This window comes from Pinus tabuliformis, chromosome 4_2, assembly GCF_031772625.1.
Source record: "Pinus tabuliformis cultivar Carrire ecotype Pingquan chromosome 4_2, CPIR1, whole genome shotgun sequence".
Lineage (NCBI taxonomy): Eukaryota > Viridiplantae > Streptophyta > Pinopsida > Pinales > Pinaceae > Pinus > Pinus tabuliformis.
The window spans coordinates 424,155,691-424,175,638 of NC_142304.1; the positions used below are offsets into that span (position 1 = coordinate 424,155,691).

General features: G+C 38.3%; 1 protein-coding gene across 1 annotated transcript; it reads left to right on the forward strand.

Moving 5' to 3' along the window:
* Positions 1-267: 267 nt before the first annotated feature.
* Positions 268-3,833, forward strand: LOC149169764 (disease resistance protein Roq1-like). The gene is made up of 4 exons (XM_089428804.1): positions 268-1,087; positions 1,202-2,297; positions 2,422-2,694; positions 2,855-3,833. Exons 1-4 carry the CDS (start codon positions 483-485, stop codon positions 3,686-3,688), a joined length of 2,808 nt encoding a protein of 935 aa, XP_089284930.1. The 5' UTR covers positions 268-482; the 3' UTR covers positions 3,689-3,833.
* The last annotated feature ends 16,115 nt before the right edge of the window (positions 3,834-19,948 follow it).

The window sequence follows — 19,948 nt, forward strand, 5'->3', positions numbered from 1 at the left end:
AGTTGCTTTTGCATAAAGATTGGGCCCCACATATCTGTGGTCACCATATCTTCTAAAGGATGCAGGAATATATGGTCGGTGACTCAACCCTCAATAATGCAGTGAACGAAGGAAATTGGCAGCAACTTTCCTGTTTTCACAATTTAATAATAACGATGCAGGAATATATGGTCGGTGACTCAACCCTCAATAATGCAGTGAACGAAGGAAATTAGCAGCAACTTTCATGATTTCACAATTTAATAATAAAACAAAAGTATCTTAAATTTCATTCAATTGAAATATATATCGACTTGGTTCGTTCAGCGAAAAACAAATCCTCTGAATTAGTGTCTTCATTTGTTCTCATCGATTCGCTGTTAGGTGGTCTTGCACTGGTGAGATCATTCCCAATCTCTGTAAAACGTCTTGGATCTCGCTTGCTTCTTTCTTCTCTGTAAAACGTCTTGGATCTCGCTTGCTTCTTTCTTCTTCTGTATCCGATGGCGGACCATACCGGGGATATCGCCTCTTCTTCGTCTTCATCCACCAACACTGGCCAGGTTTATGACGTTTTTTTGAACCATCGCGGTCCCGACACAAAGAAAGGCCTCGCCAGCCATATCTACCGTAGCCTTATTGTCCGTGGGTTAAGAGTATTTCTGGACCAGCCCGAACTGCGTAAGGGAGAGGACATGCCTTCTCAAATCAATGAGGCTATTCGAACCGCCTCAGTGCATGTCGCAATATTTTCTCCAACATATGCTCAATCAAGCTGGTGTCTTGACGAGCTCGCACTAATGGTGGAATCCGGGTCCACAATTATTCCGGTCTTCCATAATGTCGATCCTTCGGAACTTCGCTGGACGCGGAGCGGAGATGGAGTGCTCGCTGGAGTCCAGAGTATCCTCCGCTGTATCTCTCCGTGTCTACTGGGCGAAAAGGGAAGGTATGCTCGAGACCTGCAATTGCTAGAAAACAAAACAACATTGGATCCTCGTACCAACAAAAAGAAGCCACGATATGATTCTAGCACTCTGAAAAAATGGAGGGATGCTCTCCATCTTGTCTCCAATAAAAGCGGTTTTGATATGAACGCATACGACGGGTAAGCGCCATACTTTCTCCACTTTTTTTTCTTAGTTATTTAATGAATAATAAGGTATATCATACTATATTTTCGGAGACGTTTCTCAATCAATATATCGTGCATATCGTTCAGTGACGAAGGGCGGCTAGTTGATGAGGTCGTAAAAGAAGTGTGGAGAAAGGTTAGTAAAACACCTCTTCATGTGGCCGAATATGCTACTGGCCTGAAAGAGAAAATAGAAGACGTGGAAAGAATGGTGCAGCAGCAAAGCCAGAAGATGAGGGTTGTGGGAATTGTGGGTCTTGGCGGGGTAGGCAAAACGACCCTTGCAAAAGAATTCTTCAACAGACACAGATCAAATTATGATCGATCTTGTTTTCTGTCTGATGTGAGAGAAACCGCAGCCAAGAGCTCTTTAAGTTCATTGCAGACACAACTTCTTAAAGACTTGGCTCATTTGCAGGACGAGCAAATAAGAAACATTGATGAAGGCAAAGAGAAGCTCCGAAAGCATATCTCATCCTGTCCCCCATCTCTCCTAGTATTAGATGATGTTGATCATATTGATCAACTTCGTGCATTGTTTTCACCGTTTAAAGATACCATTCAATCCAGTAGTCTAATCTTGGTTACTTCTCGCAATAGGGATGTACTTACAAGCTCGGGAATTGTAGAGGCGTCTATTTACCAGCAAACAGGTCTTAACCCACAACAGTCTAGAGCACTATTCTGCTCGCATGCCTTTGACCAGAGTTGTCCTGTGACGGGATTTGAACAACTGGTTGAAGATTTTTTGGATTTCTGTGATGGATTGCCCTTATCTCTTAAGGTCATCGGAGCGGCCATTCGTGGAAAAGATTCTGAGATTTGGAAAAGACAGTTAGACAAAATCAGAAGAATACTTCCTGATGATATTCATAGCAAGCTTAAAATTAGCTATGATGGTCTGGATAAAGAGCAGCAGGAGATCTTTTTAGACGTCGCCTGTTTTTTTATAGGAGAAAACAGAGATACCGCCATCACAATATGGAACGGATCTGGCTGGGACGGATGGCTGGGTCTCCGTAACTTAGAGAACAGATGCCTTGTAGAGATCGACAGTGAAGAGTGTATAAGAATGCACGACCACCTCCGCGATCTCGGCAGAGATGTAGCAGAGAAGGAACATCCGCTTCGGCTTTCGCGACCAAATGTCAATCTTCTTCGTACTCTTTCCCCCTCATCGCCTGTACGTATGTTGAAGCTCTCCACGGATTTTCAAATTAGCATTGCCATATCTAAATTGCCTTTTTGTTTTGAAATTTTATAAGAAAAAAAATCATGTTTTTAACAGCTCCAAGTGAACAATTCAGGTGCGAGGAATTAGCATGGATTATGGAAATGGCAGCGAACAATTTTTCGAATACATTAGGGTCAACTGCAACCTAAGCAGGTTGGAACTGCTTAGGGGTGAAGGTTCTTTTGTTGAAAGCGTATTCAGTGCAGCGGAGTTACGACAACTGATATATCTCCGATGGGAGAAGTGTCCGATCTCCTCAATATCTTTCACAATTCCAACAAGGAATTTAAGAGTGTTATACATAAAGGGGGAAGAATTGAACACACTCTGGCAACATGCATCTCAGGTAGTATAAATTCTAATTGATTTGGACAGACATCGATTTACATTTCTCTTCAAATAATAAAATTGCTTGCATTTAAGAATTGTCTTTGTTTATCACGATGTCAAATAGGTGACATTTACAGAGGCAAATCAACTTTAATGTTTTTATGTACACATTGCAGGCACCACTACAGTTGGGGGAATTGTATATTGATGCTCCCCTTTCAGAGGTTCCAGAGTCTATTGGTAAACTGAATCAGCTCGAAAGAATTGTCCTCAAAAATGGTTATTTTAAAACTTTACCATATGAATTCTATGATATGCATTCATTGAAGCATATCACGTTACAAAACTGTGAACAAATGATGTTGCTGCCGGATTCAGTTGGGATCTTGACGGGCCTCCAGAGACTCGATTTTTCCGGGTGCTCCAGCCTGCAGGGGCTCCCAGACTCGGTGGGGCAGCTGACGGGCCTCAAGGGACTCGACTTGAGCTGCTGCTCCAGCGTGCAGGGGCTCCCAGACTCGGTGGGACAGCTGACCGGCCTCCAGGAACTCTACTTGAGCAGGTGCTCCAGCCTGCAGGGGCTCCCAGACTCGGTGGGGCAGCTGACGGGCCTCCAGGGACTCTACTTGACCGGGTGCTCCAGCCTGCAGGGGCTCCCAGACTCGGTGGGGCAGCTGACGGGCCTCAAGGGACTCGACTTGAGCTGCTGCTCCAGCGTGCAGGGGCTCCCAGACTCGGTGGGACAGCTGACCGGCCTCCAGGAACTCTACTTGAGCAGGTGCTCCAGCCTGCAGGGGCTCCCAGACTGGGTGGGGCAGCTGACGGGCCTCCAGGGACTCTACTTGAGCGGGTGCTCCAGCCTGCAGGGGCTCCCAGACTCGGTGGGGCAGCTGACGGGCCTCCAGGAACTCTACTTGAGCGGGTGCTCCAGCCTGCAGGGGCTCCCAGACTCGGTGGGGCAGCTGACGGGCCTCCAGGAACTCAACTTGGGCATGTGCTTCAGCCTATAGGGGCTGCCGGACTCGGTGGGGCAGCTGACGGGCCTCCGGACACTCTACTTGTCCAGGTGCTCCAGCCTGCAGGGGCTCACAGACTTGGTGGGGCAGCTGACGGGCCTCCAGGGACTCTACTTGTCTGGGTGCTCCAGCCTGCAGGGGCTCCAAGACTGGGTGGGGCAGCTGACGGGCCTCCAGGAACTCTACTTGGGTGGGTGGTCCAGCTTGCAGGGGCTCCCAGACTCGGTGGGGCAGCTGACGGGCCTCCAGGAACTCTACTTGAGCGGGTGCTCCAGCCTGCAAGGGCTCCCAGACTCGGTGGGGCAGCTGACGGGCCTCCAGAAACTCTACTTGGACGGGTGCTCCAGCCTGCAGGGGCTCCCAGACTCGGTGGGGCAGCTGACGGGCCTGGAGAATCTCAACTTGAGTGGGTGCTCCAGCTTGCAGGGCCTACCGGGTGGGGCAGCTGACGGGCCTCCAGAGGCTCGACTTGGAAAACTGCACCAGCCTGCAGGGGCTCCCAGACTCAGTCGGGAACTTAACGAGACTCAAATGGCTTAACTTGTCTGGGTGTTCCAATTTACAGATGCTGCCCAATTTTCGGCATTTGAGCTCGTTGGAGGAGCTTCACTTGTCTGGATGTTCCAATTTACAGATGCCGCCCAATGTTCAGCATTTGAGCTCGCTGGTGAAGCTTTATGTGTCTCACTGTTCAAAACTGCAATGGGGTGCTGGAGTAGTCGAGTCCCTGCGCCATCGACTGGGAAATGGCTTCATCGAAGAAGGCGGCGAAAACATTAATGAATAAAGCTGCAGCGAGTTGTATAAGCCGTAGTCTTTTAACGCGACTTTTTGAAAGCCTTTCCGGCGATTTTTTCCGGGGAAAATCCGACAGTGATTTATTGAAATCGAAGTTTGATAACTAGTTTCTGCACAATGAAAGCCTCCCAGGGGTTTTTCAGGGTGCTGAATCCGAATATGCAGTTAAAAAACCATTTTAACTGCAACAAATCATGATTTCATCTCAATTTCTTCCGCCGGATTCCGTCACCGGAATCTCAAAAAGTCGCATTATAGACAACTCCGTTGTATAATATAAGAGAACTTCTTAAGATCAGATGGCCACGGTCCTCGCCACACCCCGCAAAGAGCGCTGTGTCATTAATCACAGGCAAAATGAATTACACAATGTACAGAATGCTCTACATTCTACATCATGTGTAGTAAAATACACTGGTGCAAAATATGTTTTTTACATCATGTGTAGTAAAATATACTGGTGCGAAATATGTTCAGCCATATTAACATTTGAGTTTACGGTTCGAATTTATAGTGATTTTTTTAATATTTATTTTTTCTTAAATACAACGCATAAATATAAATTTTGTTTTTAAAATAATTTTTATTAATAAATTTAATTTTACTATTATTATTATTCAATTTATATATTATTAGATTAATATAAAATTTTTCGATCATATATTTTAGTTATTTAAATATTATTAACATTTGAGTTTACGGTTCGAATTTATAGTGATTTTTTTAATATTTATTTTTTCTTAAATACAACGCATAAATATAAATTTTGTTTTTAAAATAATTTTTATTAATAAATTTAATTTTACTATTATTATTATTCAATTTATATATTATTAGATTAATATAAAATTTTTCGATCATATATTTTAGTTATTTAAATATTATTAGTATAATAAATAATAATTAATTTTAATTAATTTTTCATATATTTTTTAATTTCCAATTTTAAATCCTTTAATTTATATGTCAATTATTTATTCTTTTAATAAATTTCAATTTTAGTATATATATATTTTTAATTTTAATTTATTATATATTTGTTAATTTTTTTAAACTTATTTTCTATTTTAAATATTCAAAATCCTTAATACATATTTGAGTTGCTTACTCATCTATATATATGTAAGTAATTAATTGAATGAATAATATATACAATTTTCAAATCTAATATTGATGATATCCTATAAATAATAGTGATATTTATAGATGGCATCAAATATTAAGTGAGCAAGAACAAGATTTTCATGAATGATATTTCTCATTTATGTAGATTGTTGTACTTGCAAACCAAACATCTACAACTAATTAACCAAATAGACAACAATATTGATGATGACTAATTAAATTTACTTTTGATCTCTTTTACACTAATATTTATATGAATAAATATAAATAAACAATTTTGTAAAATATAATTAGTTTAATATATAGCTTTTACAGAAAAACATTTAACAAAATTAAATTTTATTAAAAAAACAAAAACTAAACATATGTAATTTCTCACCTCATCCTTCACCTCAAGTAAGATCTATACTACAATGGAGAGGATAACAAACTATATTTCAACCACCTAAAGTAGATCCAACAACCTTTCAAAAATAAATGAATTATATTAGTTTTATTAAAATTTATTCAATCTTAGTATATAACCATTTTAAATATATTCCATAATGATTATATAAAATTTAAAAAACTGGCATAATTAAAAATTAGTTTAGTATTTTCTTCACCATAATAACAATGAATACATCAAGGTTTCCATGTAACTATCTCCCTCTATCACCACACTTCAAGAGGGGTACAATGTTTGTCTTTTTCCAATGAAGGTTGTGAATTCATTCACATTTGAACTAATCCTCTTTGTTTGGATAGAAGACCTTGTACAACACCCTTTTCGTGTTTCCATTAAGGCCATTTAAAGGAATCACTTTAATAGCATAAAACAATCAATCATTTTCTTGAATTATAGCCCTTTCAAAAGTTTGACATGATACAAAGGAAATAGGCCATTGGGTCATTCACAAGGATCACCCATTCAATGCCTCCAAAACATTTCCTTGATGTAAGGAAATAGGTCATTGTGTAATTTTGAATGATTTCCTAATAGGTGTTTTTGAATTATCTACCTAATGTAAGGAAATACACCATTAGGCCATTTATAAAAATCCCATTAGGGGCATTTGTAAGATCAGTGTAATGCAAGGAAATATGCCATCAAACCATTTCAAAAGATTGATTATTGAGTGTTGTCTTGCTCAATGTGAGGAATTAGACCATTGAGCCATTTTGAAATATTATCTATTATGTTCTTTCAAAACATCCACACAATGTGAAGAAATAGATCATTAAGCCATTTCAAAAGATTGACTGGTGGGTGCTTTGAAAAGATATACCCAATACAAGGAAATAGGATGTTGAGTCATTTCAAAAAATTTCCCACTGAACACTTTCAAAAAGTTTGGCCCTATTCATTAGGCCTCTTTTGAAGATACAAAGTCAAGCCGCTTTGAAAAATAGAACAAGGCCATCAAGCCGACTTTGAAAAAACTCATCAACCAATTTCAAAGTATCACCCAATTGGAATAAATAATGAAATTAACCCATAACAAGCAAAGATCGATAGCCTTATTCCATGTAAATACTTCAAATTTCAGCATATGGGGGTTGACGATCCTTAAACACTTTGAACATCAACAAAAGGACTTAAATTTGGCCAAAGGATTTGAACAACATTCAAAATCAAAAAGTTTGATGGTTTATTTAAAAACTCTACTTCATATTGGCATCTAACATGTAGCCATTGAATATGCATAAATGAATTGAATTAGATGTGCCCATCACAATCCAACTTTAAATGCATAACGTATGTCTTGAGGAAATAAACTATATGGGAATTCCAAATTTAAAAAAACATTTGCAACAATTATGTATGCAACTTCATACATAAACAACAAACAAGCTTAATCAATAGAATTATATAACATTTCATTAAAGAGATGGAACACTTACCTTTAAAACAAATTGGTCTAAGGAAATCAATTGTTGATAGAGAAACTTTCCACCCAATTGTAGGCATCCACTGCATATACTACCCCCAAGCAAGGATGAGGTCAACTGATCCAAGACTATCCCAAAAGGCCAAAATTTCAAAGTCCTCAAATCTCACTGAAACCTAGCTCAAATCAAAGATCTCAGCACTTTGAATCTAATGGCGTGAATGACATGTCAATCCTACATCGTATGTGAAAGTTATAACCATCTAAATTTGTTGTCAAACAGTAAAAGTTTTGTGCAGGTAGGCCTCATAGACTGCCACCTGGCACTCCCACAAGCCACCACATGGAATCTCTGTCAACGAGTATCAAATCTTCCGGGCCAACTAGGGCATGATACATGTGCATCACTGGGCATAATAAGTGGCCCAATCACGGGGCGCCATGTGGCCTAATCACAAGGTGCCACATGGCACCATGTGGTTGGTCGATCAACCTTGGCCAAATATGGTAGGGTGACTAGTAGGAGATAACTTGGCAGTCTAGACTATTTTTGGTGGATTCAAAGACAAGTTGGCGGTCATGGTTAAGTTTGGCAAAGGAAAGTGGTAATGGGTTGGTGGGCCAGCAAAACCCCAAACTCCAAACTTCGCGGATAGGTGGCGTTGACCAAACAACTGTTTTGTTTTCAATTAAAAAATTTCATATGATTTAGGTCCACGGGGTTTGAACTTGTGACCCCCTCGCACCAAACACACTAGCAATAAACTACCAACCACCTGTTGGTGCAACGGGCAAGCTAAAAGGAGATTTCAATCCAAAATGCAATCCTCCAATATATTTTTTTTTTTTTTTTCCACAATTGCTATGAAATGATTTGGTAGCATCCATTTTCTAATTAACTGTGTAGTCTCTACATAATGATTTGGTAATGTTGTTTGCTACAAAATGATTTGGCAGTACGCTGTCAAATTTCTATACAATGATTTTGGGGAAGATGAATTGACTTAGCTCTTTCCCATTCCAACTCTCAACGTCCCTGACTTGCTACTCAATATAGTAAACGATTTACTTTTCCTTTCTTTACCGAAGTTTGCAACATTAGTTCAAACTTGACAGTCGAAAAACCAATCTAACCGAGGTTTTGACCATATTCAAAATATGGTACTCTATTTTAGTTTACTAGCGTTCAATTTGCTAGAAAAAATCCACTCATTCACTATTCCAAAAAGGAATGAGAATTACTCCAAGGTATTTGAAACCGATACAACAAGAATACAAAATATAAATGAACAAATCACACAACGACTGCAGCCATAATGTACAAATTATTAATGTAAATCGATTCAACAAGTTACAACCTCTCAAAATGATCAAACACACAGGAATAAAAATGCAATTAATATCAATTCATAAGAACAAATATATTTGGTTTAATCATAGGGTTTCGATTCAATCTCAAACCATACAAACTCACAGTGCCATTTGTTGTTCATTTACGCCATTCACACAAAAATACCTTCTAATTCACACAGATTGGCAAGTACAGGTGGGTCTACAACTTCAAAATTATAGTTACACAGAGAAACAACGAGTTCCTCTATTCTTCTCCCTCAGGAGATTCTAGACACTCCTTCTCTTTATTCCCCCAAAAGAAAAAAACTATGACAAACAAGAGTCATGGAATGTGAATCATTTCCCCTTCTCCACAATATAAGGGAACTGAAAACTAAACTTATGTTAGAAAATAACTTCTCCAACTTATTTGTAAAAAAAATCAAAACTCACTCCTAAATTAAACTTTTAAAATTTCTTAACAAAAATGTTGGGTGTGTGTTATATTCTTTCCATGACTAACCTCACGTGCGGACCTACCTATGGTTTTGTGCATGGGTTTTGCACATGGTTTTGGGCATGATGGTTTTTTGTCCATGGTATCTTGTAGATCCGGTCAAGGGAACTATGGTTATGTTCTAATCCAGGCTTAATGGATTGGGGTTTATGAATGCTTCAGAATGTATATATATGTGTTGTAACAATGAAAGGAATATAATGAAAAATCAATCTGGTAGTCCCAATTTTGGGATCCAGGGTAAAATCTTTGTGTATTTGTTTTGTGTTTCTCGCCATTATATATTTTCTATTTTTAATAATTTGTTTGCAGGTAATTTTGGTACAGGGTTAAAACCTACATTTGGTATGAGAGTTGTTTCAGCTTCAAGGGTATGCCTTTGTTGTTGAGGGTTTTTTCTTAGGCCTGTGTTAGACCCTGTTTAGTGGGAGATTTGCGGGATCAATTCTTGCAGTGAAAGAAGATGGAAAGCAGTGGAAATATAGAGATCGAGAAATTTTATGGTCAAAGTTTTGAGTTTTGGAAACTCAAGATGGAGGATCTACTGGTGGATAAAGAACAATGGATCACAGTAGATCCGGGTACTAAACCAACAACAATGTGAGATGAAAACTCATTGGAGTTGGATCAGAAAGTAAAGAGCACAATACCACTGTGTATCTCAGATTTGGTATTGTTGAATGTATCAAGGGAGGTTATGGTGAAGGCTTTGTGGGAAAAGGTAGGGACTTTGTACCAATCTAAGTCTCCGGTGAACAAACCGTTCCTACGGAAAATGTTGTATAACCTGAGGATGAAGGATGGAGACTTAGTGATAAATAATTTGAATGCATTTGATACTATGGTAAGTCAATTGTTATTTGTTGATATTAAAATTTCATATGATGATAAGTGCATCAGTTTGTTGTGTTCTCTACTAGATTCGTGGGATAGTATGTTTGTTGCAATCAATACAACTACCTTGAAGTTTGATGAAATAGTCTCATCCTTGCTATCAGAGGAGATGAGATGAAAAAAACTGGAGGGCTAGAATGGAGATTCTTTGTTTGTGTGAGGACAGTCCCAAAATAGAAACAAAAATAAGTCCTCGAGTGGGAGATCTAAATCTCTATGAAAAACCTATAAAGGTGTGCTGGAAATGCGAAAAGGAAGGGTGCTTCAAAAGGACAGTAGGTTTAAATCTCCTAAGAAAGGGAAGGGATCTGATGATGCTCCTTATGTAGAGGCAAAAACCACCTCATATGAAGGAGGGGATGTGTACTTGGCTTCTTCTTCAAGTACACATGTAGATCATGAGGCATGGGTTATTTACTCATGTGCATCCTTTCACTTCACTCCCCATAGGGAGTGGTTATGTGAGTATGAGAAATATGATGGTGGTGATGTCTTCTTAGGGGATGATAGGAAGGCTAGAATCATTAGATGTAGAAAAGTCAAGATGAGGTTGCAAGGTGGAAGGATTAAAACACTTTCGGGTGTTTTTCATATTTCTGCATTGAGCATAAATCTGATTTCTGTAATCAAGATGGATGATGCAGGTGTAAAAATAGTGTTCGAGAAAGATACCTGTAAGATGGTTTAGGGAGCACTGGTATTGATGCGGGGAGTTCGTATTGGAACTATTTACAAGCTTCTGGGTATACTTTTATTGATGGGTGCAATAGTTCTGTGGTTCCTTAAAGTGGAGCAGAAAATCTAGTGGTCTCTGGAGAAAAGACCATGCTATGGCATCAAAGGCTTGGACATATTGAAGAGAAGGGCCTTCGAATACTTCATGGTAATGGTATGGTAGAAGTTATGTCTAATTTCTCTCTAGATTTCAATTTATATGAACATTGTGTATATGGGAAGCCGAATCGTGTGAGTTTCCCCTCTAGTGCTAAGAGGGTGAAAGGGATATTAAAGCTTGTGCATAGTGATGTGTTTGGACCTGTGTAGGTTCCATCACTGGGTAAGTCTGTGTATTATGCATTATTTATAGATTTCTTCTCAAGGAATACATGGATATATTTCCTAAGGAATAAATCTGAAGTCTTTGATAGGTTTAAAGAATTTAAGGCTCTAGTTGAAAAACAGACAGAAAAGAAGGTAAAGGTGCCGAGGATAGATAATGGTGGAGAGTTCTGCAAGAAGGAATTTGAAGAGCTATGTAATAAGTGTGGTATAACATGACAAAAGACTAATCCATACACACCTCATCAAAATGAAGTTGCAGAAAGAATGAACATGACGTTTATGGAAAAGGAAAGAAGCACGATTAGTGGTGTCAGGTTAAGACAACAGTTTTGGGCAGAGGCAGTGGATACTGCATGTTACCTGGTTAATAGATCACCTTCATCAACATTGGAAGATAAGTTTCCACATGAGGTATGGAATGGTAAGAAACCATTGCTTTCACATCTGAGGGTATTTGGATGTGATTCATATGTACATGTTTCAAAGGAGAAAAGAACTAAGTTGGATAGTAAATATGAAAGGTGCATCTTTAATGGGTATAAGGATGGTTTAAAAGGTTATAAGCTTTGGAACCCAAAAACAAGGAAGGTTGTGTTCAACCGAGATGTGGTGTTTAGAGAGGTGAAATATGTTATTAAACATGAAGTCCTACCAAAAGAACCTGAGAAGATAGAGTTTGAGCTAAAGGAGGAAGAATCAAACTCTACACCAGAATAAGAATCAGAAGATAAAGAGCCACAAACTCCAGTTGTGAGAAGATTAGTTCGAGAAAGAAGGCAACCAGAAATGCATATTCCATCTTATTTTTGTTCAAAATTTTCTTTATCTATTACTGATGATGATCCCAAAATTGTCAGGGAGGCAGTAGATTCAGAGGATGGAAAATTTTGGAAAGATGCCATGGTTGATGAAATGGAATCTTTGGACAAAAAAGAGGCTTGGGATTTGGTGGAGTTGTCGAGTGTAAGGAAACCCATTGGAAGAAAATGGTTGTTTAAGAAGAAGATGAATGCAGAAGGCAAGGTGGAGAAATACAAAGCTTGATTGGTAGAAAAAGGTTATTCCCAAGTGTCGGGAATTGATTTTGGTGATATTTTTTCTCCTCTTGCTAATGTAGCTTCTATTAGATTACTTCTATTTGTTGTTGTTGCTTTTGATTTTGAAGTAGAACAGATGGATGTGAAGACATCATTTATTCATGGGGATCTTGAAGAAGAGATCTACATGAAGCAACTTGAAGTTTTTGCGGTGAAGGGTAAGAAAGAATTGGTATGCTCGTTAAAAAATTCTCTATATGGTTTAAAACACTCACCAAGGATGTGGTATAAGAAATTTGATACATATAGATAAAGACTTGGCTTCAAAAGAAGCATATCATATCCTTGTGTGTATTTTAAATTAATTGGTGACCATGTTATTTATCTAGTCTTGTATGTGGATGATATGTTGCTGATTGGAAATGACAAAGAAATTATCCAGGATTTAAAGACCCAATTGTCCTCCAAATTCAACATGAAGGATCTCGGTGCTGCAAAATATATTTTGGGCATGGAAATTAAATGAGATCGGGCAAAGAGGAAGCTCTGTTTAAACCAGAGGAAGTATGTCGAGACAATACTGTAGAGGTTTAATATGCATGATAGTAAACCGGTGAATGTTCTTATTCCTGTAGCTATGAAGCTATCTGCTAAACAATGTCCCAGACACAAGAAGAGGAAGAGGACATGTCACATGTTCCATATGCAAGCGTAGTCGGTAGCCTGATGTATGCAATGGTCTGTACTAGACCATACATTGCACATGCAGTGGGAGTATTGAGCAAGTTTATGTTAAAACCAAGAAAGGAGCATTGGACATAAGTGAAGCCAATTTTTAGGTATTTGCGTAGCACTAGTGATTATGGTTTTTTCTACCAAGAAATATTAGGATTGGAGAAAGTTTTGGACATCCAAGGCTTTGTTGATGTAGACTAGGTTGGAGATCTAGATCAGAGAAGATCTACAAGTGGGTATGTGTTTAGCCTATTTGGAGGTGCAGTCAGTTGGATGAGCAAGAAACGGTCTGTAGTGGCAATTTCAACTACAGAGGAAGAATACATGGTAGTCACTCATGCAAGCAAGGAAGCATTTTGGTTGCAGAGATTGTGTTCAAGTATGAGGTTGGTATAGCGAGCTATAAGGATAGAGTGTGACAACCAAAGTGAAATTTTATTGGCAAAGAACCCTACTTATCATTAAAAAACAAAGCACATTAATGTTTAGTATCACTTTGTGAGGGATATGGTTGAGGACAAAAAGGTGTTGTTGGTAAAGGTTGACACTTCAAAGAATGTTGCAGATGCATTGACGAAGTCTGTGAGCACTGAGAAGTTTTGTTGGTGTAGAGAAACAATGGGTGTTCCAGGGCTAGACCAATGACTAAGTTATCTTGTGGAAAGAAAACAACAAGTGGGAGAATGTTGGGTGTGTTTTATATTCTTTCCACGACTAGCCTCATGCGTGGGGGGGAAGTAGCCCCCCTGCACGGGGTCCGTGGCAACGCCCCGTAATTTGTTTTTGGACCCTATATTAGGTGGGCGGACCTACCTATGGTTTTGTGCATGTTTTGCACATGGTTTTGGGCATGATGATTTTCTTCCCATGGTATCTTGTAGATCTGGTCAAGGGAACTATGGTTATGTTCTAAACCAGGGTTAATGGATTGGGGTTTATGAATGCTTCGACATAATATATATATGTGTTGTAACATTGAAAGGAATATAATGAAAAATCAATCTGGTAGTCCTGGTTTTGGGATTTAGGGGAAACTCTCTGTGTATTTGTTTTGTGTTTCTCGCCATTGTATATTTTCTATTTTTAAGAATTGGTTTGCAGGTAATTTCTGTATAGGGTTAAAACCTACAAAAAAATCCCCCCCCAGCATTACCACATGACCATCCCATCACATTGGTAAGCTCTTATCTAGACTTCATCAAATTTTGTGCTCGCATAATGCATGAAGCTCCCCAGGAAAGAAATATTTATGAGCTCCTGATCATAAGGTCTTCTACAGAATAACCTACTTTATGTAGAGATGAAACACTCATCCAAGTAGAATCCTCAACCGAACGACCTTTCCACTTCACCAATTACTCCGAATATTCCTTCCTCTTATTTTCTTTGCAACTTTGTGTCCAAAATCATTTCAGCCTCCAATGTTTTTTCCATAGGCATTTGTTTTACCCATTGTTGCTCACTGACTTCATCACTGTCTGCATTTAATATAGATGAGTGTTTGTCACCAACTAGATAAAGGTACAAATTAGTTACGTTGAAAATAGGTGAAATACCTATACATGTAGGTAAACTCTAGTTCTTAAGCATTTGTAGTAAACTAACCAAGTATCTTGCAAGGACCTATTTTCTTCATCTTATTTTTATTATACTTCTTTCCTGGAAATCTCTCCTTTCTTAGGTGAGCTAAGGCTATGTCTCCTACTTCAAAGTTCACTTCCCTTCTTTTTAAATATACATTTTGCTTCTATTTGGAGTTGTTGACTTGTAACCTCTTCTTAACTTGGTCATGCAACTCACTCATTTCTACTGCAAAATATTCTCCTTCAACACTTGTGTGTTCTAATATGCCTAAATCTCATAGTTCACAAACTCCCTTAGGATGCATCCCATACAAAATATGAAATAGGCATTTCCCTGTGCTCTTATTTGGTGAATCATTAAATGTGAACTCAACTTGAGCTAATACATGATCCCATTGCTTGGGTTTACCACCCACAAGGCTTCTCAATATGTTCCCAAGACTTCTATTCACCACTTCGGTCTATCCATTAGACTGTGGATGATAATATGAGTTGAATTTTAACTTGGTTCTAAGTTTCTTCCATAAGGTTCTCCAAAAATGCCCTATAAACCCTGTGTCCCTGTCAAAAATTATACTCTTCAACAAGCCATGTAATCGAACAATCTCATTGAAAAACAAATTAGCCACATGTGTAGCATCACTATTTTTGTAACATGGAATAAAATGAGCCATTTTCGTAAATTTGTGCACAACTACAAGTATTGAGTCATTACCTCGCTGAGGCTTTAGTAAAACCAAAACAAAATCTATACTCACTGAGTCCCATGGTCTATAGGGAATATGTGAAGCAGTATATAGTCCAACATTTTGACTCTTTCCTTTTGCATGCTAACACATCCTACACCTACTCACATATTTTTACACATCCACTCTCATATTTGGCTAGAAATAAAAATGGTTCAGCTGCCCAAGTTTCTTATCAACACCAAAATGTCCTACCAACCCTCTATTGTGATTTTCTTGTACCAAGTTATCTCTCATAGAACAATTGAGAATACATAGTCAGTTTTTCTTTAATGACAAACCATCTTGCAACATGATCTCTTTCTATGGCCTGCTATCTTTGTTTACACGATTCTTGCATGCATCAAAAGATTCTTGAAAATGAACATCAACTTCATACAAATCCTTTAAATAATCAAAACCTAAAAGTTTCACTTGACTCTCTTACATGATCAAACTTCTCCTACTTAAAGCATCAACTACCTTGTTTGCTCGTCCACTTATATGCTCCATAACAAAGGCAATAATCTGCATAAATTCAACCCACTTGGCATGCTTTTTATTCAACTTTTGATGATGCATTATATAGTGTAATGCAAAATTATCAAAGAACATAACAAACTCCTTAGGCATTAAATAGTGCCTCCAATGCTTCAAAGCTTGAACCACAACATAGAATTATTTGTCATAAGAAGAGTATTTATGTTTTGAGTCACTTAACTTCTCGCTGAAATATGCAATAGGTTTATCTTCTTGGCTTAGTACAACTCCAATGGTTGTCCCACTGACATCACATATTACTTGGAAAAGCTTATTAAAGTTGGGAAACTTCAACACTAGTATCTAAGTGATCCTCTTCTTCAATAGTTGGAAACTTTCCTCTGTTGTTGTTGTCCAACAAAATGGTTGTCTGTCCTTCTTAATTGTATCTATGTTAGGTGCACAAATACCACTTAAGTTTTTGATAAACTTCTGATAGAAGTTGGCTAAGCCATGACAACTTATAACTTCGAAGATGCTCTTGGGTGAAGTCCAATACACAATTGCCTCTATTTTCTCATGATCCATTTTTAGTCCATATTTTGAAATGACTAAACCTAAGTATACTGACTCAGGTTTCATAAAAGTACATTTCTTCATGTTAATTAGCAACTTTTCTTGTTGCAATGTCTCCTGAACATATCTCACATATCTAAGGTGCTCTTTTTTAGTTTTATTGAAAATTAAAATATCATCTAAGTAAACAATAACAAACTTACCAATGAACTCTTTCAAGACTTCGTTCATCAACCACATGAATGTATTGGGTGAATTTTTTAGTCTAAATGGAATGACTAGCCGTTCGTACAATCTGCCATTGGTCTTGAAAGATGTCTTCCACTCGTCCCTTTCTTTGATCATAATTTGATGGTAACCACTTTTCAGATAAATCTTTGAAAAGTAAGTTGCTCCACTCAAACAATCCATCATATAATCCATCAGTGGCAATGGAAACTTGTATCTAATCATGATCTTGTTCATTGCTCTGGAATCTGTACACATCCTCCACTCTCCATCCTTCTTTGGACTTAGTAATGTAGGCACAACACATGGACTCAAGCTCTCTCTTATCAACCCTTTATATAACAACTATTGAAATTGTTTCCCTATTTCTTCATTTTCCTTTGGTATCATTTGATATGCAACCTAATTTGGAAGGCTTGCTCCCAATATCAAATATATGTGATGGTTTATGCTTCTTTTGGGTGGAAACTTTCTTGGAAAATCATCTACTACAATAAAATTAAATTCATGCAACATTTCCTAAATTTCAATAGATAAATTTACAATTTCAACGTGCACAAGTATTACGTTTAGTTTGTAGATTACGCCATAACTGAATTCCTCTTTCTCCACCTATTGTAGAAATTATCTACCACTTAACAAAAGTGTTTTTGGGATGATTGTTTTAGTTGCACTCTCTTATTTCAATGGTACAAGATTAGGTTTGATGCCATCATTTTCAAACTTGTAGCAATTTATCTCTCCATTATGTATCACTTTCCTATCAAACTGCCATGGTTGACTGTAACAACCCTCGTAAAAAATACATGTAATAAAAGTTAATATAGGAAAAATAATAACCATGGTCATGGGACACGTATTCCAAGCTGAATGTTGTGAAAATTATCCTAGTGTGGGTGTTCATTTGGTTTATTATGGCTATAGAAATTGGCAAAGGAAATAACTAAGGCTTTGCTAAGGCTTTGGAAAGGCTAAGTGACATTTATTGACATTTATTTAAGAAAATAATGGAAATTAGGAGAAAAGGAAGCTGAAAGGTCACAGGTTGTATGTGAGGAGGAAAATGAAGGAAAATAATGGAAAATGGAGAAAATAGAGGCCTCATTAATAAAAAAAAGTCTTATGAGGATCATTTCAAGGCTTTTAATCAGTTCAGTTTTGGAGCTCTCATTCTATTCTCTCTCTCTCATACTCTTATACACTTACAGTTTCTTGGAGCATTCTTGGAGGAGTATGTCATACTTGGGATTTGGAGAAAGAAGGAAAATAAAAAGCAGGATAGAAAAAGAGGACATCAGGATCAGTAGCTACAATGGGTTTTGTTTGCAGGTACCTAGTTACATGTATGACTTCCTTACTAGTTTTGGCATGCATGGCATATGCACGTTGTTTCTTGGTCATGATCTATCATTTGCATGGAAGATTTCTTAGATTGACTGTGGTTTTGCCTAGTCTTGACATTTCTTGGATAGACATAGTGTTTTGGAAGTCTTTCCCTTTTTCTTCCTGGTTGGTTCTCATGTTCCTTTGGTTGTGGGTTGACTTATTAGTTCCTGGAACCTTGGTTGTGTTAGTGTCAGTCTTTGTAGCCTTCCTCCAGTGATCAAATATGCTCTTACAAAGTGGTCTCAGAGTTTCAAGGTCAAATTTTTATCATTTCAGTGAGTCTTCAAGTAAAATTTGGTCACTATGCATTAGATCTAGGGTTTGCTTTTATTCCTATCAAAGTTGTCCAAATGTCGGTCCATGTCACCATTCAGCTGGGTGTACCATCATTCAGAGAGTTTTCATTATCATGTCAAGTCCCACTGGGTCATTTTACACCTTGTTCATGCTTCAGTTGCACCTAGGTAAGGTCATTTTCCTCTCTTAGGGATTTGAAGGAAATTTCTCTTGGGCGACCAAATCATCGGAAAAACTTGTATCCTAATGTTCATACACCTTCCCCTATCCTTAAAGTACCTTATCAAACACTTCCCATCACTGGGATCCCCCAAAGTCCTCATTTTAGCACAAACCCTAGTTTCTTGCTACAACTTGACAATTTTCTAGGTTGGACTTGTGTTTTGCCTTTTGGACCCCTTCCCCTCACTCAATCTCTAACATTTCACTTTTCCCTACTTCCTAACATCCCTCCCTAATTTCAAAAATTTTCTCAAGAATTTAGAAGCTCCCTATCCCCTCCATTTCGCTTCATTTCGACAAATCCCTTGTTCCACACATTGGGATAGGTTTCACTCAAATGATGTTTCTGAGCAATAAAAGATGAATTTTGGAAAACTGAGAGAGGTTTTTGTCTAAAACATGCCAAGGAAGAAAAAACTCCTTCACTTTTTACATAGATGTCATGGTTTAAGAGAAATGTCAAAAATACCGTTGCCTCAGGGAATTGAATGCACCTCTCGAGTGACCTTGGGAAAATCTAGTTTTCTCCTAGCTTGGTTGTCGAAATGACTTGCTTGATGAGTCAAATGATGACTAGACACAAACATATTTCCAATTAGCTATCATGAGCTCAATTTTGAGTTGAGGAAGACCTTCAAAAGTTGACTGCAACATCAATCTACCTTGAGGCCAGCCTCATTCTGCACATTTTGACCAGTCTTGGGAGAGTTGAATTTTGATAGGGAAAATGAACTCAAAATTAACAAATTCTAGTTGGGTTGGAAAGTAGACTCAAAGACCTTTCCAACGAGTTATCCTGCACCAAATTTGGACACCGGGAAGGCCTCCAAAATTGGTTTGAAAGAAGGCACGACGCACAGGCGCGACGCACTCAGGGTCCTCACCTTTAGCACACAAAAGGTGCGGTCAGGTCCGCAGGTTCCATGACCATTAGGTGCGGGAACACAGGTAATGTGAAGAAAAAGTGCGGACCTAGACATTTTTGGTCAAAACACAGGGTTTTTCTCCCTGTGCGCCGCGCCACTTGCGCGACGCTAAAATTCTAGGGCTCCAATCGAGAAATGGCTTGCAGATTTCGGTTCAGCATCGAAAATTACGACTATTGGTGTCTGGGAAAAAGATTTGGGCAAGGTTTGGGTCTCCTAAAGGTCAAAAAACACCCAAAAATGGCCTCTCTGCCACTTTTTTGACACACAGAAAGCAGTCTTTGGAGAATGGAGATTTGGAGGGGCAAATAAGAACCAAATTTGAAAATTCTAGTTCGGTTAGAAAGTAGTCAGGATAGGCTTTTCAACAAGCCCACTTGGGCACATTTTTGGACACCTGAAAGTTCCCCAAAACAGGTCCCGAAGTAGCACGACGCACAGAAAAAATGGCGCGACGCAC